General features: G+C 37.0%; 1 protein-coding gene across 3 annotated transcripts in view; it reads left to right on the plus strand.

The window, feature by feature from the left end:
- LOC113716834 (uncharacterized) overlaps positions 1 to 17,757 on the plus strand; it is a 51,796-nt gene extending 34,039 nt beyond the window's left edge. Inside the window, exons 10-13 of one of the 3 annotated variants that reach the window (XM_027241324.2) lie at positions 5,482 to 5,996; positions 6,132 to 7,028; positions 8,554 to 8,733; positions 17,278 to 17,757. In XM_027241324.2, the coding sequence (XP_027097125.2) occupies positions 5,482 to 5,996; positions 6,132 to 7,028; positions 8,554 to 8,733; positions 17,278 to 17,475 (1,790 nt within the window). In that variant the 3' untranslated portion in view covers positions 17,476 to 17,757. Of the gene's footprint in view, positions 1 to 4,215; positions 5,116 to 5,481; positions 5,997 to 6,131; positions 7,029 to 8,553; positions 8,734 to 17,277 lie in introns of those variants that run through there. The other 2 variants (XM_072070219.1, XM_072070220.1) reach the window with 2 other exon arrangements.
- The last annotated feature ends 921 nt before the right edge of the window (positions 17,758 to 18,678 follow it).

Here is an 18,678-nt window from a genome sequence, read left to right on the forward strand (position 1 = left end):
ATATGCCTCCATAATCAGCATCAATATATGCCTCTATGAGCAATCCTTCATTTTTCTTGAACAAAATTCCTCTACCCGGTGTCCCTTTGAGATAGGATATAATTCTGTTGACAGCCTGCAAGTGTTTCTCTCTTGGTTCATGCATAAATTGGCTTACTACACTTACGGCAAATGCTATGTCCGGCCTTGTATGGGACAAGTATATCAGTTTCCCAACCAACCGCTGATATCTTCCCTTATCTACTGTACTATCATCTTTCTCTTCATTCAATCTCAAGTTAGGCTCAATGGGTGTGCTTGCTGCCTTGCATCCAAGATTGCCTGTTTCTTTAAGCAAGTCTAAGACATACTTTTGTTGGGAAACAAAGATGTCTTTACTTGAGTATGTCACCTCAATGCCTAAAAAATACTTCAGGTTCCCTAGTTCTTTAATTTCAAACTCCTTTGCTAAGCACTTTTTGAGTGTTTCTCTTTCAATTGGATCATTTCCGGTGATGTTGATGTCATCTACATAGACAAGTAGAGCTGTAACACCTCCTTTTGAATGTTTTATGAACAAGGTATGATCTCCTTGACTTTGTTTGTATTGCATTGCTAGCATCACTTTAGTAAATCTTCCGAACCAAGCCCTTGGCGATTGTTTTCATCCATATAAAGCTTTCTTTAACCTGCACACTTTCTTTTCAAAAAACATTTCATTGAAACCCAGTGGAGGTTCCATGTACACCTCTTCTTCTAAATCCTCATGTAAGAATGCATTCTTAACATCAAATTGCTGTAAACACCAGCCAAAGTTAGCGGCTAAAGACAAAAGAACACGCACAGTATTCATTTTTGCAACGGGTGCAAAGGTCTCTTGGTAATCTATCCCATATGTCTGTGTATATCTTTTTGCGACCAACCGAGCTTTATGCCTTTCTAATGAATCATCAGCTCTATATTTCAAAGTAAACACCTATTTACACCCCACTGTTTTCTTTCCTTTAGGCAGGTTTACAATTTCTCAAGTCTTATTTCTCTCTAGGGCATTCATCTCCTCTTTCATAGCTTGTAGCCAGTTCTTATTTCTAAGTGTCTCTTGTAGTGTTTGTGGGATTGAAATGGAGTTGGTGGTAAGAAAAGTTTTATGTTGTGGAGGGTGTCTATGGAAAGACACGAAATTTGAGATTGGATGCTTAGTGCATTCTCGTGTTCCTTTTCAAACAGCAATAGGCAGGTCTAAATCATTAAATTCACAAGGAGCAGAGTCAGATTGAACAAAGGAACAGAATTTTCAGTACCTGATTGTGGTTTAGATTCTTGGATTTGCACAGGTTCAGAAATATGAACTTTCTTTCTTGAGTAGACCTTGAGTGGTGTAGTTGGAGTTAAATCAATTTTTTTCTCAGCTCCAAGATCAGGTTCAATTTCTTTACTGGCATGTTCAACTTCAAATTTAGGTTCAGGTTCACTGCTAGCATGTTCTCCTTTGGAATTTGGTGTATTACAGGTTTGAAAGACTTCAAGTTTAGTGTAGGACTTTGAAGATTAAGGAGAAATTCCTTATCTTCCCAAGAACTCTCCCCCCGGAGACGAGGATTGTTACTTTGAGAGTAAGGTTTTCAACAAATGTAACATCCATGGAGGTAAAAAATTTTTTTGAAGGTAGATGATAACACTTGTATCCTTTCTTTATGTTTAAGTATCCCACAAAAATACATTTTAAAGCTCTTGGATCAAGTTTCCCTCTTTGGTGTGCATGAACATGTACAAAAGCAACACAACCAAACACTTTTGGTGACAATGTGCAAGAGACATTAAAATCGGGGTAAAAAAACAGAAAGAGCAGCAATGGGACTCTGACTATTTAGTACTTTGGAAGGTACTCTATTTATCAAATGTGCAGGAGTTAAAACAGTCTCCCCCCAAATGGTTTTTGGAACTTTATATTGAAACAAAATTGCTCGAGTCACATTGAGTAAATGTATATTTTTCCATTCAGCAATCCCATTTGGTTGGGGTGTGTCTGCACAAGATGACTCATGTATTATACCCTCTTTTTGGAAAAAAAATGAGAGAATTTGATTTAAATAGTCTCTTGCATTGTCAGATCTTACTCTTTTAATCAAACTTCCAAATTGTGTACAAGCCATTTTATGAAACATTGTAAAAATACTACTTACTTCTGATTTTTCTTTCATAAGAAATAACCAAGTAGTTCTAGTACAATCATCAATGAATGTGACAAACCATTTTGCTCTAGAAATACTAGAAACTCTACAAGGCTCCCAAATATCAATATGTATCAAAGAGAAAGGTCTAGTAGATCTTGTATTACTCAATGGAAATGATAGTCTATGATGTTTAGCAATTTCACATGTATCACAATGAAAACTACTAACATCTTCATTCTTAAAAAGTGAAGGAAACATGCTTTTAAGTAAAATAAAAGATGGATGACCAAGACTGAAATGATGAAGCCAAATTTCAGATTTATTATTTGAGGAGCAGGTGAGGGATAACTGATTATTGTTCTTCTTGTTGCCACTCATTTCCTCAAGGTAATAAAGCCCATCATTCGCCTTAGCAAGTCCAATCGTCCTCCCCGTAACCAAATCCTGAAAAACACAGTGAGTAGAATAGAGAGTTACTTTACAGTTCAGATCTTTGGTAATTTGATGGATGGATATGAGATTGGAGGACAATTTTGGGACATGTAACACATTATTTAGGGACAACGGATTTGATAGATTTGCTGCCCCTTGGCCTGCAATAGTTATAGGAGATCCATCCGCAACAGTAATTTTTCTATTTCCAGGACATGGGTTGTATGTTATAAATCTGATTGGGCTGTGAGACATATGGTCAGTAGCTCCTGAGTCGATGACCCAAGAGCCTAGAGAAGACATGTTTTAGGCACTTAAAGCATAAGAGTTAAGGTACTTACCTGATTGAGCCAATGAACACGTACTAGAGGACTTTTCAAGGGAATTTAGAAGGTTTCTTAGCTTTTCGATTTCTTCTTTCTTGAATTCTCCTATACCAACCTGGTTGGATTCTCCATCAGTTAAGTGGGCTTTTCCTCCTTTGAATCCTCCTTTTTGACTAAGGACTTGTTCCTTCCCATGGAGTTTGAAGCAATCATCTCGCGTATGGTGTGGTTTTTTGCAGTATGTGCACCAAATTGTGTCTTTATTTGACTCTGTACGCCCATTACCTATCTTTGCTTATTGTTTGACTTTGTAGAAATCATTGCCGAGCCTTCTAATGTTTTAGGCTCCAACATGACTTCTCGCCTATTCTCTTCAGCTCGGAACAATGATATTGTTTCATTCAGAGATGATAATCTTTCCTTCCCCAATATCTGGACTCTGACCTGATCAAATTCCGCATTCAGACCTGCAAGGAAGTCATAAACTCTATCCTTTTCGATAAAGTTTTTCAAGGTGGCTATATCTTCACTACACAACATCTGAACACACCGATATTGGTCCAGTTCCTGCCATAGATTTTGCAGAAGATTGGCATATTGAGTAACAGAAAGGTTGCCTTGTGTAGTGGCTGATATGTTTGTTTTGATCTCATAGATTAGGGCAGCATCTCCTGCCTTTGAATAGGTCTGTTGAATAGTAGTTTATATATCTTTAGCTGTTGGTAGGAACATGCAAGTATCGCTTATTTCAGGTAACATGGAGTTCCACAGCCATGACGTGACCATAGAATCCTCTTCATCCCAAGCAGCGAATTTAGGATCTCCCTTTTTCGGTACAGTTCCAAGCAAGTGGCTGATTTTGCCCTTTTCTTTGAGAAATGTTTGAACAAATAGTGACCACTTCAAATAGTTTTTTCCGTTGAGCCTATAGGCTGCCTGGATACTCTGCAAATCTCCGGCCTTTGAATAGGTCTGTCGAATAGTAGTCCATATATCTTTAACTGTTGGTAGGAACATGCAAGTATCGCTTATTTCAGGTAACATGGAGTTCCACAGCCATGACATGACCATAGAATCCTCTTCATCCCAAGCAGCGAATTTAGGATCTCCCTTTTTCGATCCAGTTCCAAGCAAGTGGCTGATTTTGCCCTTTCCTTTGAGAAATGTTTGAAAAAATTGCGACTACTTCAAATTGTTTTTTCGGTTGAGCCTGTAGGCTGCCTGGATACTCTACAAATCCCCTGTTTGCGGAATATTTGAGGGCTCTTCTGATTTGGTATTGGAGTTGATTTCTGATGTTTTAGTTTCAGACATGTTGGAGGTTTCAAAGAAAAATTGGCAATGAAGGCCTAATGAAAAAATCAGCAATGAAGGCTGGAAATTGCACTTGGCAATAAAGACTTGAAAAGAAGAAAGCACTCAGCAATGAAGGCTGACAAGAAGAGGTCCCAAGAGCAAAAGCTTTGATACCATGAACAAAATGAAAACTGAATTGTTCTGTTATCTCTTTTGTTCTAGGCTTTGTACAACATTTATACAAATGGAATTTGACTTTTGTCAATTTCATGAAATCTGTAATCTCCTAAAAATTAGGAGCTAATTTATTCTATCCTAAAATACAATAGGAGTAAATTATTTTATCCTAAAATAGAGCAGAAATCATGGGATATACATAGAATTTATAGCTGTACAGAAAAGATATTCTAGATTTTCAACAATAATTTAAAGTTTCCTCGAGTTTTCCTTTCTGTCCTAGAACTCTGAACTCAGCATTACTCTGGTCAAAGCTACATTATTGTTGTAGATGAATTTTGCTTTCAAATCCTGCATAAACTCAATATGCGTAACCAATAGGACATTCAGGAAGACTAATTTGATAAAACTAGATAGTATTTTCAGATGGGAAAGTGAAGGACATCTCTTTCTTCCAGCTAGCAGAAGAAAAAGATAAGCTAGCAAGAAGTAAGAAAAGAAAAAAAATTTTTGAGCTGGGGTTAAACAGAATCAAATAAATTAATCACAAGTGTGATTAGGTTGCTTGATTGCAGCACCCACTAATTGACTCTAAAACCCTTTTTAAGCATGACCATTTTAGAGACCTCAAAAAATTATATTAATGAGAATATTTTAAACTGGAAAAATGAATGCTATGAAGACAAGGAATCGAGCATAGTTAGTTAATGTGTGCATCACCTTTTGGAAAAGTATAAGAAGTCTATTGGGACTAAAACCTGGTGAAATTTTCAGTAGGAGTGTCTAGTAAAGTTGTGGATATGTCTTAACAAAAAATAGCAGGTCTTATCTTTTCCTTATAACCATATCCTTTCTCATATCTGTATCAAATATTAGACTCGGTTGAGATTAAATAGCACACTATAGGTCTGGTGATAGGCTTTGGTTTAGGCTTTGTACATAATTTTGGTGATGTCTTTGTGTGCTTCTTATGGCTTTACAAAAGATGTAGTAGTTCTAGGGTCTGAGAAGAACTGGAGCTTGGACAGTAACTTTATGTTGATGACGACCTTAACTATATCAAGTACATCTTTTAATCTTCATTTTTTTTTGGTCAGACATTTCAGAATTACGGAAAGTAGCATTCATTCCAGCGGCAAATGGCACACGTTTAGTGACAGCTGGTGCCCTTTTTGCACGACTGACAATTAATCTTTCCCCATTTGCATTTGAACTTCCTGCACTATATCTTCCATTTGTAAAGATATTGAAGGACTTGGGACTTCAGGACACATTCTCTATTGCTGCTGCAAGGGATCTTCTTATAAATCTTCAAAAGGCTTGTGGTTATCAACGACTGAATCCAAATGAATTCCGTGCTGTGATGGAAATTTTGTATTTTGTTTGTGATGAGGCAGTCTCATCAGAAGCGTGTAACTGGGGATCTGAGGCTATTGTGCCTGATGATGGCTGCAGACTTGTTCATGCAAAGTCATGTGTTTATGTTGATTCTCATAGTTCCCATTTTCTCAAATACATTGATGTTTCCAGGCTGCGATTTGTTCACAGTGACCTCCCTGAAGGAATATGTATGGCCTTGGCCATTAAAAAGCTTTCAGATGTGGTTGTTGAGGTATAACAATTTTTTTGAATTCACATATTGTTGAGTTACTTTAAGTTTGCATGTTTACTCTAGTGTCTGTAGTTCAAATATGTGCTGGGAAAAAGCTTTTTCTCTCTAATGGTGTATTCTTTCATCTCGTTTTAGGAACTAGATACCAGGGAAGATCTACAGACTTTGCAGTGTATTCAATCACTGCAACTAGAAGAAGTAAAACACAGGTTATTGAGTAAATCATTTCAAGCTGCCTTGTGGACCATCGTTGGTAGCATTGCAAGTGAAGTTCCTGCTTTCAACCCCGTTCTTCAGAATGTACAGAGGTCCCTTAAAATGGTTGCAGAAAATTTGAAGTTTGTTAAATGCTTGTACACTCAGTTTTTGCTCCTTCCAAAGCGCTTAGATATTACTCATGTTAGTGAGGAATCAATGGTTCCAGAGTGGCAGGAAAGATCACTGCATCGGGCCCTTTATTTTGTTGACAAGTTTGAAACTAGTGTCTTAGTTGCCGAACCACCAGATTATGTCTCTGTTGTTGATGTCATTGGAATTGTTGTTAGCCGGGTTCTAGACTCCTCAATTTCACTGCCTATTGGATCTCTGTTTCTGTGTCCTGAGGGCTCTGAGATGATACTAGCCACAGCCTTGAAACTTTGCTCTCAAAAAAAAGTGGCTGAGCAAGGAAATGGAACAGATGAGTTGATGGGGAATGATATACTGCCCCAAGATGCACTTCAAGTGCAACTTCTCCCGTTAAGGCCTTTCTATAGGGGCGAAGTAGTGGTATGGCGATCTCAAAATCGAGAAAAATTAAAGTATGGCAGGGTTGCTGAGGATGTAAAACCTTCAGCAGGTCAAGCACTTTACAGACTTAAGGTGGAAACATCTCCAGGGATAACTGAACTTCTTCTTTCTTCACACGTTTTCTCATTCAGAAGTGTTTCAGTCAGCAGCGATGCTTCTTCAGTAACTAATCTGGACGATCACCACACTGAAATTGAGAGTGGCATTGTTGGATCTAGCAGAGCCATTGCGAGATCTCATGGGGTATGAGCCTTCTTGTTTGCAAATTACATTTGTGTTCCTTGATATGATAGAGCAGCCCACTAAAGCTAAAGAGGATGATAGTAGTGGATCAACATAGCTAATCTAATTTATGAATTGCACTTAAATATGCCTCTTTGCATCAAGGAGTATAAAGAGTTAAGCATAGTAAAGTTTAAAATGAATCATAGGCACTGTTCATTTATTCACCAAACCTTCTGCTAATGTCATTTGTTGTGGCTAGACTAAAGCATGGTTTCAGATCAATGCCAAACAATTCACCTTACTAAAGCTAAAATTTACTAAGAGAAGGTGAAGTGCTAACCAAAGGTTTTGCTATCCCTGTTCTAGTTCTTTTCTACAGTATTAATCCCATCTTCTTGTACTGAATTAAATTGAAGTTCCATCAATTTATAGGCATGAAGCCACTGTGGCCAAATTCTTTTCATGGCAAGATGCTGCTGGACACTGTATACAAGTCCACTTCTTACTAACGAACAGTAGATATAATTCTTGGTCACTTGATATGGTCTAATAAAAGCATTTTTATTGGTTTCAAGGCCAAGTGAATTTCTTTTTTTCAACGCTAACATGGTGAGATTTCTATTTTGGTCTTGGAAAATTCCGTCACTGCCTTAGGAGTTAAAGAAAAGATATATTAAGTTGTTTTAACTTTTATTGGATAATTTTAAGTTTTTGTAGAACTATAACACTAATGTAATTGGTGTGAATTGAAATTTGTTGTAGAACACGACATTATAATTTGTTGTAGAACACAACATTGGAGAGTGAAGGCACTCAAAATGAAATTTAGACGATCTGTTAAAGTCACACCCTGGTTGTGAATAGAAATCTGCCATACCCTCAGTTATCTAAGATATGGACATTGTTATGGATTAGAGCTAATATAGGCTCCATACTTCATTTATGGCTAACTGAGCTTCAATTGATCAAGTTATTTGCTGGTCATGCCAAACCTTGTGAAAACACACGGGATCGAATATGTATAACAATATTTGTAAATGAACTTAAAAGGACCAAAGAAAAGACAGATGACCGCATTTACAGATTTTTTCTACTGTTATCTTCGTTGCCACTTTAAAAATTGAGTAGAAAGCATGGGAGGAAAAAAGACCATTCCACATGCTTTCAAGAATCATACCTATATTCTGTTTGTGTAACAACAATTTCTGCATATAATTGTATTTGCAAAGTTTGATTGTAAATTATGAGTGCTCTTGATACATTTTACCATTTGTCTCTCTCTTTCTTTCTTTCTGTCCCAAGAGGTTATGTAGTGATCTCCTGTATTAAGTGTTTGGGAGAGTCATATTTTCAATGTCTGATGTTGAAATTGTTTAATGTGACTGGGGTGGCTGCATCAGTAGTTGTTTGGACTTTTATAATCGTTTAGTCATGGTCTATCAATTGGATCATATGCTTATTGATTTTCCCCCCCTGATCATCTACTATTAACTCTTTTACCTTGACCATACAAGTTGATAAATGCTTCTGCCGTGTGCAACAGCAACCAGTTCAAGATCTCCAGCATGGCCGAGTCTCAGCTGCAGAAGTTGTCCAGGCTGTTCATGAGATGCTATCTGCAGCTGGAATTAATATGGATGTGGAGAAGCAATCACTACTGCAGATGACAATGACACTGCAAGAGCAATTAAAGGAATCGCAGGCAGCACTTTTGCTTGAGCAGGTTGGTATCTTGAGACTTTAATCAAACAACTCAAAAAATCAGCCTTCCCTTTCCTTTCCCCTCTGTCCCAGCATAATACTCAAACCATAACTAGGGCAGTATGCAACAGAATAATCTTCATCTTTGCATCTTTATTTTGGGTTTCATAGGCTGGTTCTTGAAAGGTGAAGAGTTGCTTCAAGGTGGCTCTAATATCTCATGTGTTATCGCCTATTTCTAAGATTCTTTAATGGGCTATGTGTCCTATGATTGTGTAGGATGGGGAACATATTGTGATGTTATCAATTTAAGGATTATGCTTCTCCTATTGTCTTGTGCAGTCTATTGAAGGATTAATTACATCTAAGCCCCTTAAAATATATGATTATTTATCAAAATTAAATGACATTTTGTAATTAACTCCACTTCTAATTAGGTTAAATAGATAATCCAAATAAAAATGAGGACTTAAATTGCAGCCCAACCATGCCCTTGCCCATTCTCAACCATCGGTTGGCCCAATATCTCCTCTGTTTGAGTATTTCTATCAGTACCACCATCAATTCCTTACCTGGTCAATAAGATCGGCAAACTCAAATCTTTTGCTAATCTTCCTTCCTTCAGTTGACCTTCTCTTCTAGCAACCAGCAGCAACTTCATATTACCTTCTCCCGCCCCCCACCCGGGGGCAAAAGCCCGTACCCCATCCCCAAATCTCCTCAAATCACCAGCCACGTTCTTCTACATTTAATTGCTTCCATCTCATGAGTGTGTGTGACCACCACATTCTGTTCCGTCTGCAGGGTGCTTTGTCTGTGATGTGTTACATTGTACATGGATGTGCAAGTATGAGTGTTATGTCTATGTGCATCATCAGAGGAGGTGGTGCCTTGGGGATCTGTACAGTTCATTGTCAATCTTGATAAAAAGAACACATGAAATGTACAAATCTAATTTGAAATGACTCTCCTTAAGTCTAACTCCCTCTTGGACCAAGGCAAAGGGAAGGGTTTCATTTATATGTTATGATTTGTCAGATGGTTTAGCGTAGAGACATAGCTTTTCTTCCACCATGCGCATGAAAGATCATCCATATCGAACTCTGGTGGTGGTTTTTAGATACTTGGTTACTTTTTCTTTTAGCAGTAATTCATTCAGAAATAAAACAGAATTATAACTATGTATTACATGTATGAGTTTCACATATTGTCTTTTGTCCTTTCAACATTGCTAAGTGGTGATTTTCTGGATGTTTTACTGGCATATGTGCAGGGAATTGACTTCTTGTTACTTGGTGGTTTTAGACATATTTTCTTTCAGGATTTCCTTCCTAATTTTGTCCTCTCTACTAGTAAAACTTCTTTGTGGGAAAAAAATTAATTATTGAATCTTGAATGTTAACTTAATACTAAAGTAGAATCTCTCTGATGTATCTCTAGTGACCCATTATTATTTGTGTTTTGAGTATTTTCTTAAATTTGCTAGTTTTCAAAAAGTTATTATGGCCAAAAGGAATTGTTGTAATTAATTATTTGCTGTAGTAGTTGGGAGTTTTCTTTCCTTGTTTAATTATTTGTGGAACGTCTATATGTTTTTGACCAAGTTTACCTGAATGATTCTCTGAAATCCACTAAGAATGGACTTCAATGGTTTTAAGATATATTAATTTTCTCCATAGTATTTGATTTCTAGGATATGTAGAAGTCTTTTGTGTTTGGACTATTTACAATAAATTTTAGGGAATTTCAAAGGATGCTAATAGCTATGGTCTATGACTCAGCAGTGCCTACTCTTTATCCTGCATTCAGCCAAATTTCCTAGCATCCCCATTTTGCCAAAGTTTGTATTCCTCTAGTGTATTCTACTAAATCCACCAAGGACCCCGTATTTTTGGCCTTTCTGAATGCTGAATTTGGAAGCTTCCTCAGTGCTTATGGGAGAAGAAAGAAAAAATGACTGAGAAAGCATCAAATCTTGTTAGAAAGCATGTGACTGAATGTAGCATAACAAAAATTGTCGCCCTAGATAGATAAGATTCATCCAGTTGACCACAATGGGTATAAGCAAGGACTTCTAATCTTTTTATAGAGTAATGGACAATTAAAAAACTTTTTTTTTGCTTATGCTTATGCTAAACTCTGAATTTTGTAGTTAAATAGATGTTATTCTTAGATGCGATTCCTTGCAATTATTTCAACTGTGTACTTTGCATATCCAATCTACTATCCAATATCACAAATTGCATCCATCAAAGGCATTGAGCTGCCACTGCTTTGTGTCTTATATCCAAATGTACCTTGTTTTAGCACAATTTGTCATAGGCTGTAGTGAACAAACAGCAGTTATGATTGTCCCTTGCTATATTGACAGACCTATTAACAAGCAACAAAAAAGGCTTATATTCCCCTCCCCACGGTGCCCACCTCTAGGGTCAAAAAAAGAAAGAATGCTAAGATGTGTTATAATTTCGGGAAAGGAAAACGTCTTCAGATTTTTGTTGTCTTGCTCGCAATAGTTGTTGAAAGTTTTTTAAAAAGAAAAGAAATAAATAAAAAACTCTGCTTTTCTTTATTTTCCCACACACCAAATATGCTTACAAGGTAGGCATTTATAGGACAACCCTCTTATAGTTCTGCCACAACTTAAGGTAATAGAACCATGATTTTAGGGATTACATAATCAACTCATATCCTATCTTCTATTCAAACTTGATTGATCATAAGCAATAAAATCCCATAATCATGGGAGATAATCTCTCATAATCATGGGAGATAATATTTCATAATCATAGGAGATAATATCTCCTATAATCATGAGAGATAATCATGGGATTTAATATCTCCCATAATCATAGGAGATAATATCTTCGACACCCCCCCCCCCCCCCTAAAGTTGGTGCATATATATTTATCATGCCCAACTTGCTTGTAAGAAGTTCAAAATTTGGTCTAAAGAGTCCTTTGGTGAGAATGTCAGCTATCTGCTGAGCTGATGGAACGAATGGCATGCAGATAATTCCTCCTTCAAGTTTCTTTTTTATGAAGTGGCGGTCAATCTCAATATGTTTGGTTCTATCATGTTGTACAGGATTGTGAGCTATGCTAATTGCTGCCTGGTTATCACAATAGAGCCTCATTGGAAGTTCAATAGGTCTTTTCAGCTCCTCTAAAACTCTCTTCAGCCATAACATCTCACACACACCATGAGCCATAGCTCGGTACTCTGCCTTTGCACTACTACAAGCTACTACCCTTTGTTTCTTACTTCTCCAAGTAACCAAATTGCCCCATACAAAGGTACAATACCCCAAGGTTGATCTTCTATCAATGACTGATCCTGCCCAATCAGCATCTGTATAAGCTTCAATGGTCTTTCGATCTCCCCTTTTAAAGAACAATCCTTTTCCTGGAGTACTTTTTAAGTACCTCGGAATTCGATATACTGCATCAAGGTGCTTTTCATATGCAGAATGCATAAACTGGCTCACAACACTCTCTGAAAAGGCTATATCAGGACGATTATGAGCCAAGTAAATTAGCTTGCCTACTAACTTTTGGTATCGAGCAGTATCAACTGGTGTTCCATCTTTTATATCTGTTAACTTGTGATTCGGATCCATAAGAGTGTCTGCAGGTCGACATCCACTCATCCCTGTTTCCTTTAAAAGATCCAAAACATACTTGCGTTGGGACACAACTATGCCTTTCTTGGACCGAGCTACCTCCATCCCTAAGAAATATTGTAGTGTTCCCAAATCTTTGATTTCAAAGCTAGAAGCAAGACTTTTCTTCAACCACTTCATCTCAATTAAGTCATCTCCTGTGAGAATGATATCATCCACGTACACAATGAGTACTGCTATCTTCCCGTCCTTGGAGTGTTTAACAAATATGGTGTGATCACTCTGAGTTTGGGTATAGTCTTGATCTTTTACCAACCTAGTAAATTTGTCAAACCAGGCCCTAGGAGATTGTTTGAAACCATATAACGATTTTTTTAGCTTGCAAACTCTAGACTGAAACTTTCCTTCAAATCCAGGGGGAGAATCCATGTACACCTCTTCCTCCAGACCTCCATTTAAAAATGCATTCTTGACATCAAGTTGTTGGAGTGGCCAATCAAGGTTTACTGCTATTGAGGGAAGCACTCTAATAGTGTTTAATTTTGTCCCTGGAGCAAAAGTTTCAAGATAATCAATGCCGTAGGTTTGAGTGAACCCTTTAGCCACCAATCGAGCTTTGTACCGTTCCAATGTCCCATTGGAATTATACTTGATGGTAAAGACCCATTTACACCCTACTGTCTTTTTCCCTTGTGGCAGGTTTGTTACTTCCCATGTTTGATTCTTCTCAAAAGCATACATCTCCTCTTCAATAGCCTTTCTCCACTCTGGAACTTGTAATGCTTCCTGTGCATTTTTTGGAATTTTCACAGCAGAAAGTTGTGAAGTAAATGTCAAGAAAGTAGGGACAGTTAGTCATGGGGTGTTTTTGGTACAAGATTCGAAGTGCAATAGGAAGACCCAAATCAGCCATCTTTGAATCAGAGGAAACTTTATCTGAGGACTCAAATACATCAAATTCTGCCCTAGGTTCGGATTCTTTGTTGTGAAGAGAAGGGGGAGCTTTATCTTTTCCTCGATGATTTTTCCTGACATAGGTTTTCAAGTTTTTTTCAGTTACATTCCCATCTCTTTCACTAAGAGAATTCGACTCTGTTATTGGCACTAAAGACGAGATCCTCTTCTAATCCTTGATCAATTTTTTCAAGTTTTTCAAAATCCTTTTGACGGGCAAATTGAAGAGTATCATTTGATTTTTCTGGATTATTATCTTGAAAAGGTTCTTGTTGAGGAAATTGTGCTGTAGATTCTTCTAAAAAATCAGAAAAATCGATTCTCCTATCAGCAAAATTTTGATCAGGAATTTGATTTTCAATACGAAAAAATCATCATCTTCTACAAGTTCTTCTACATGCCGAGTCCCCCCCAGAAGAGGATCTCCAAAAAAAGGTTTATCTTCAAAAAATGTTACATCCATAGTTACAAACATTTTTTTCGAAATGGGATCAAAGCATTTATACCCCTTTTGCGTGGGTGCATATCCAACAAAAATGCACTTTTTTGCTTGAGGGTCTAACTTACTTCGACCTTGTTCATGATTGTGAACAAAGGCTATGCACCCAAACACCTTTAATGAGACTTCATATGTTAATCGAGAAATGGGATAAAGTGTTTTGAAAAAATTCAGAGTTTGGAAATTCAAGGTTCTTGAGGGCATTTTGTTTATGAGATATGTAGCAGTTAAAATTGCTTCGCCCCATAGATATTTAGGAACATTTCTTGAAAAAAGTAATGTCCTCGCCACTTCTAAAAGATGTTTTTTTTCTTTCAGCTACCCCATTTTGTTGTGGGGGTATCATTGCAGGAGGTTTGATGCACAATTCCTTTTTCAAGAAAAAACCTTCCCAAAATTTTATTGAAATGTTCTTTTCCATTGTCACTCCGAACAATTTTGATTTTTTCTTGAAATTGGGTCAAAACTATGCTGTAGAAATTTTAAAACACAGTTGCAACCTCTGATTTCTCTCTTAACATATACACCCAACAAACTCTTGTGTGATCATCGATGAATGTAACAAACCATTGTTTTCCAGACGGAGTTGAAATTCTAGAGGGACCCCAAATATCAGTATGTAATAGAAGAAACGGTTTTGATGGTTGATAAGGATGTATAGAAAATGTAGACCAATGATGTTTAGCCAATTCGCAGATTTCACATTGAAAGGAAGATGAATCTTTATTCTTAAACAAATCTGGCAATAAATATTTCATGTAATAAAAACTAGGATGTCCTAGTCTAAAGTGCAATAACATAATCTCTTTATTACTAGTAATAGAGACAGACCTGTAACATGTGTTTTTGATTGGTGTTGACAAATTTGATTCATCTTCAAGGAAGTAAAGTCTCCATTTTCTCTAGCACATCCAATCATCCTCCCCGTGGTCAGTTCCTGAAACTCACAAAAAGAGGGGAAAAAATTAATCCGACACTTGAGATCCCTAGTTAATTTACTTATGGACAGCAAATTGCATGATAAATTTGGAACATGAACTCTATGAAGTGTGAGAGTAGGAGAGATGACAACGGAACTTATGCCAACTATGACGGATAATGCTCCGTCAGCAACCTTGACTCTTTTATTGGCTGCACATGGACTGTAGGTAGAAAATAATTGTGACTAACTGGTCATATGGTCAGTGGCCCCAGAATCAAACCCATACAATCCGTGGACAAGATGCATTTGATGTTTTACATGAAAGAGCAACAGTAAAAAGATTACCATTTTTAGCAAAAGAACAGAAAGGAGTGAAGCTTTTTGGTTTAGTGACTGAAAATTGTGGAGACTTAAAGAGTTTGTACAGTTGGTTTAATTGTTCCTTTGTGAAGGCCAGTGTCTCAGAGTCAGTTTATTGCTTTTGAGAATCCTCATTCACAGTCTGCAATACCTTGCTATCACCTCCATTTTTCTTCTTGAAATTCGATGGTTTCCCATGTAATTTCCAGCACGTGTCCTTTGTGTGCCACGACTTTTTATAGTGTTCACACCAAGGCTTCCTTCGTTTATCTCCGTTCAAATCTGTTCCCTTAGAAACCAATGCTGAAGTCTTAACTTCACACTCTGCCTTGGACTTTAGCATCACCTTACGCCTTGATTCTTCTCTTCTGACCTCAGAAAATACTTCACGAATGGAGGGAAGAGGCTTCCTGCCCAAAATACGACCTCGCACCTCATCAAGTTCTTGATTTAGTCCAGCCAGGAAGACATAGACTCAGTCATTCTCCTCCCATTTCTTGTATCGAACACTGTCTGCACGGCAGTCCCATTCATCCTCATAACAAAGATCCAATTCCTGCCATAAAGTTACCATCTGATTGTGTAATAGGTTGTAACATCTCTATCTTCTTGTCTTGATTTTCACAATTTCGTCTTGAGATGGAAAATTTGAGACGAATTCTCTATATCGGAATACATATCCCGGACAGCGTCCCACACATCTTTGGCTGTGGGCAAAAATAAGTGTGGCTTTCTTATCGCTGGTTCCATAGAGTTTATCAACCAAGCAATAACTAGAGAGTTCTCTGAATGCCATCTCTTCAAATTGGGATCTTCAGTAGCTGGTTGTTGAATTTCTCCAGTAAGGTGGCCGAGTTTACCTCTGCCATCAATAGCCAGTTTTACGAATTGAGCCCATTCCAGATAATTGGAACCATTTAATTTATGAACGGTTATTTATAGGGAAGGAGAATTTGAAGCAGAGTAATCTGTAGTTTGGATAACTACTGAAGACGAGGATGAGTCTTCTCTTGTGTGAGCAGTAGATCCAGTTATGGCTGCTCGGTAGTTCATGGCAGGAATTCGTACAGAGCCGGAGCTCTGATACCATGAAAGTTTTTTAAAAAGAAAAGGAAATAAATAAAAAACTCTGCTTTTCTTTATTTTCCCACACACCAAATATGCTTACAAGGTAGGCATTTATAGGACAACCCTATTATAGTTCTGCCACAACTTAAGGTAATAGAACCATGATTTTAGGGATTACATAATCAACTCATATCCTATCTTCTATTCAAACTTGATTGATCATAAGCAATAAAATCCTATAATCATGGGAGATAATATCTCCCATAATCATAGGAGATAATATCTCCCATAATCATAGGAGATAATATCTTCGACAGTTGTGACAGATGCCTTAAAAAAATTAAAAAATATTTGTGACAGATGAAAATGCATACAAGAGAAGAATTACAATTTGATTTTTCTAGTTAAAGTGATGTTATACTTAGATGTTATTCCTGCAATTATTGCAAATGGATACTTTGTATTTCCAGACTACTAATAAATATCAACAAATTGCATCTGCCAGTGCCTTGATCTGCCACTGCCTTGTGGCTTATATCCAAATGTGGCTTGTTTTAGAACAATTTTTCATAGGTTCTAGTGCACCCTTCTAGTAACATTATTTGCTGTTGAACAAAGAACGGGATATGATTGTCCCTTGCTATATTTACAGTTCTATTAACAAGGAACAAAAAGGACTTATGTTGTTCTCCACCCCACCCCAAAAAAAGGACTCTTAAAGATGGGTTATATTTTGGGAAACGAAGACGTCTTCAGATATTTTGTCTTGCTTACAATAGCTGTGACAGATGAAAATGCATACAGGTGAAGGATTACAATTTGAGGAGTGGAAGATTTCATCACATCTTGCTGGTTTTGTTCCACCTTTATTTTTCTCCCTCTCTGGTTGTTAACAAGTTCTCACTGCTTTCTTGGTGTGTTTAACATGTAAAGCATTGGTACTCTTAATCTAGTTTGTATAACAATACTTGCATATACTGATGCGCTTCGATTTGAATAAGCTCCAGACGAGGGCAAGTAGGATGAAATATCTTGTCTTTGTCAATTTATGGCATGAAATTGAATGAAAAGGAAATGTTATTTCGTGACTTTGAGTTTTTTTATTTGTGACTGGCCGCTTTTATTTGTCTAATTATACAGGAAAAATGTGACATGGCTGCCAAAGAAGCTGATATAGCTAAAGCAGCATGGTTGTGCCGGGTATGCTTGAGCAATGAAGTAGATGTGACAATAATTCCATGCGGCCATGTGTTATGTCGAAGATGCTCTTCTGCTGTTAGAAGGTGTCCTTTCTGTCGCCTCCAGGTCTCGAAAACGATCAGAATCTTCCGTCCTTGAAAACACCAAGCACAAGATTTTGAGTTTTCGCAGTGAGAAGAAAATTTAATTCTTTACCATTTTGGTACCTGCTTCTTTCGGTGTGCTCATGATCGTCATTTGGTTCCTTTCCTTAACCTATAGCATTTGTAAAATTGTAGTATATTGGTTTCAGACATTCTGTACATAGTTGTACAGCTATTCTCATATTGGCTTGTATAGCAAATATTCATCTAAACATAGATTGATTTCTTGAAAGTTCACCAGTTATATAGGACATAATAGTAAACTATTTTGGTCAAAGGAACTTCCTTCAATTATTCAGTTAAAATGATTTCCTATTGATTGGAAAGCTTCAATATGGTCTTGTGCACGAAAAGGGGGTCGCGTACCCTAATACGGTGGTCTTGCAATCATACAAATCAATCTAACTCGCTGCTGGTGTTTTGTAAGTCCTGCTCAGTGCTGACTTTCAAGTCAAGACTATAGGGTTTGGTTGTAGGTAGGCAAATTGGAATTACAGTTTAACGTGACCGTTAAACTTTTCTTCTTCTTGTTATTTATTTATTTTATTATTATTGTTTTGTGAAGGCCGTATTAGTGGAGCATTTTTATATAGTAGACCTTCTGGAATCCAAGAAATGAACAGGAATTAGTTCGTAGTAACAAATATGGTGGTACACGTTTGCCTTGTAGATTGTTATTTGTCATTTTTATGTACCAACTCCTTGTTGGAAATTGTGGGATAGTTGTTTGAATATTTTTTTTGAAAGATCGTTAAATTTTCCCTTCACAAAAGTTGAATTTTCCTAGAACTCTAACCAAGTTTAAAATTCTAAGCAGTGTTAGACTCAACATGATATGAATTGATTTTAATTTGATAAAAGTTAATTTCCTTCTTTTGAACTATTTAAATTAGATTTGTAGAGAGTGTTTGATGGGTATTCCAAAACCAAAATAAGCAGGTTGGTAATTAGAGATAAAATCCCGTAGAGTTATCTGATTGAACTTGGTAAAAGATTTAAATATATGGGTTTGGATTTAGTAAGAGGGATTTTGGAGAATATTTGACCTGCTGTCATTCTTACACTATCTTGTCTCAAATTGCTTTATCACTTGTCCAACTTTTAAATGTATCAAAATGAGCACACGGCCAAAAAAAAGTCACTCAACTATTTAAGATTACACCATTTAGTCACTAAGCCTTTTTTTTTTTGCCAAAAA

The sequence above is a fragment of the Coffea arabica genome, chromosome 11c, assembly GCF_036785885.1.
Source record: "Coffea arabica cultivar ET-39 chromosome 11c, Coffea Arabica ET-39 HiFi, whole genome shotgun sequence".
Lineage (NCBI taxonomy): Eukaryota > Viridiplantae > Streptophyta > Magnoliopsida > Gentianales > Rubiaceae > Coffea > Coffea arabica.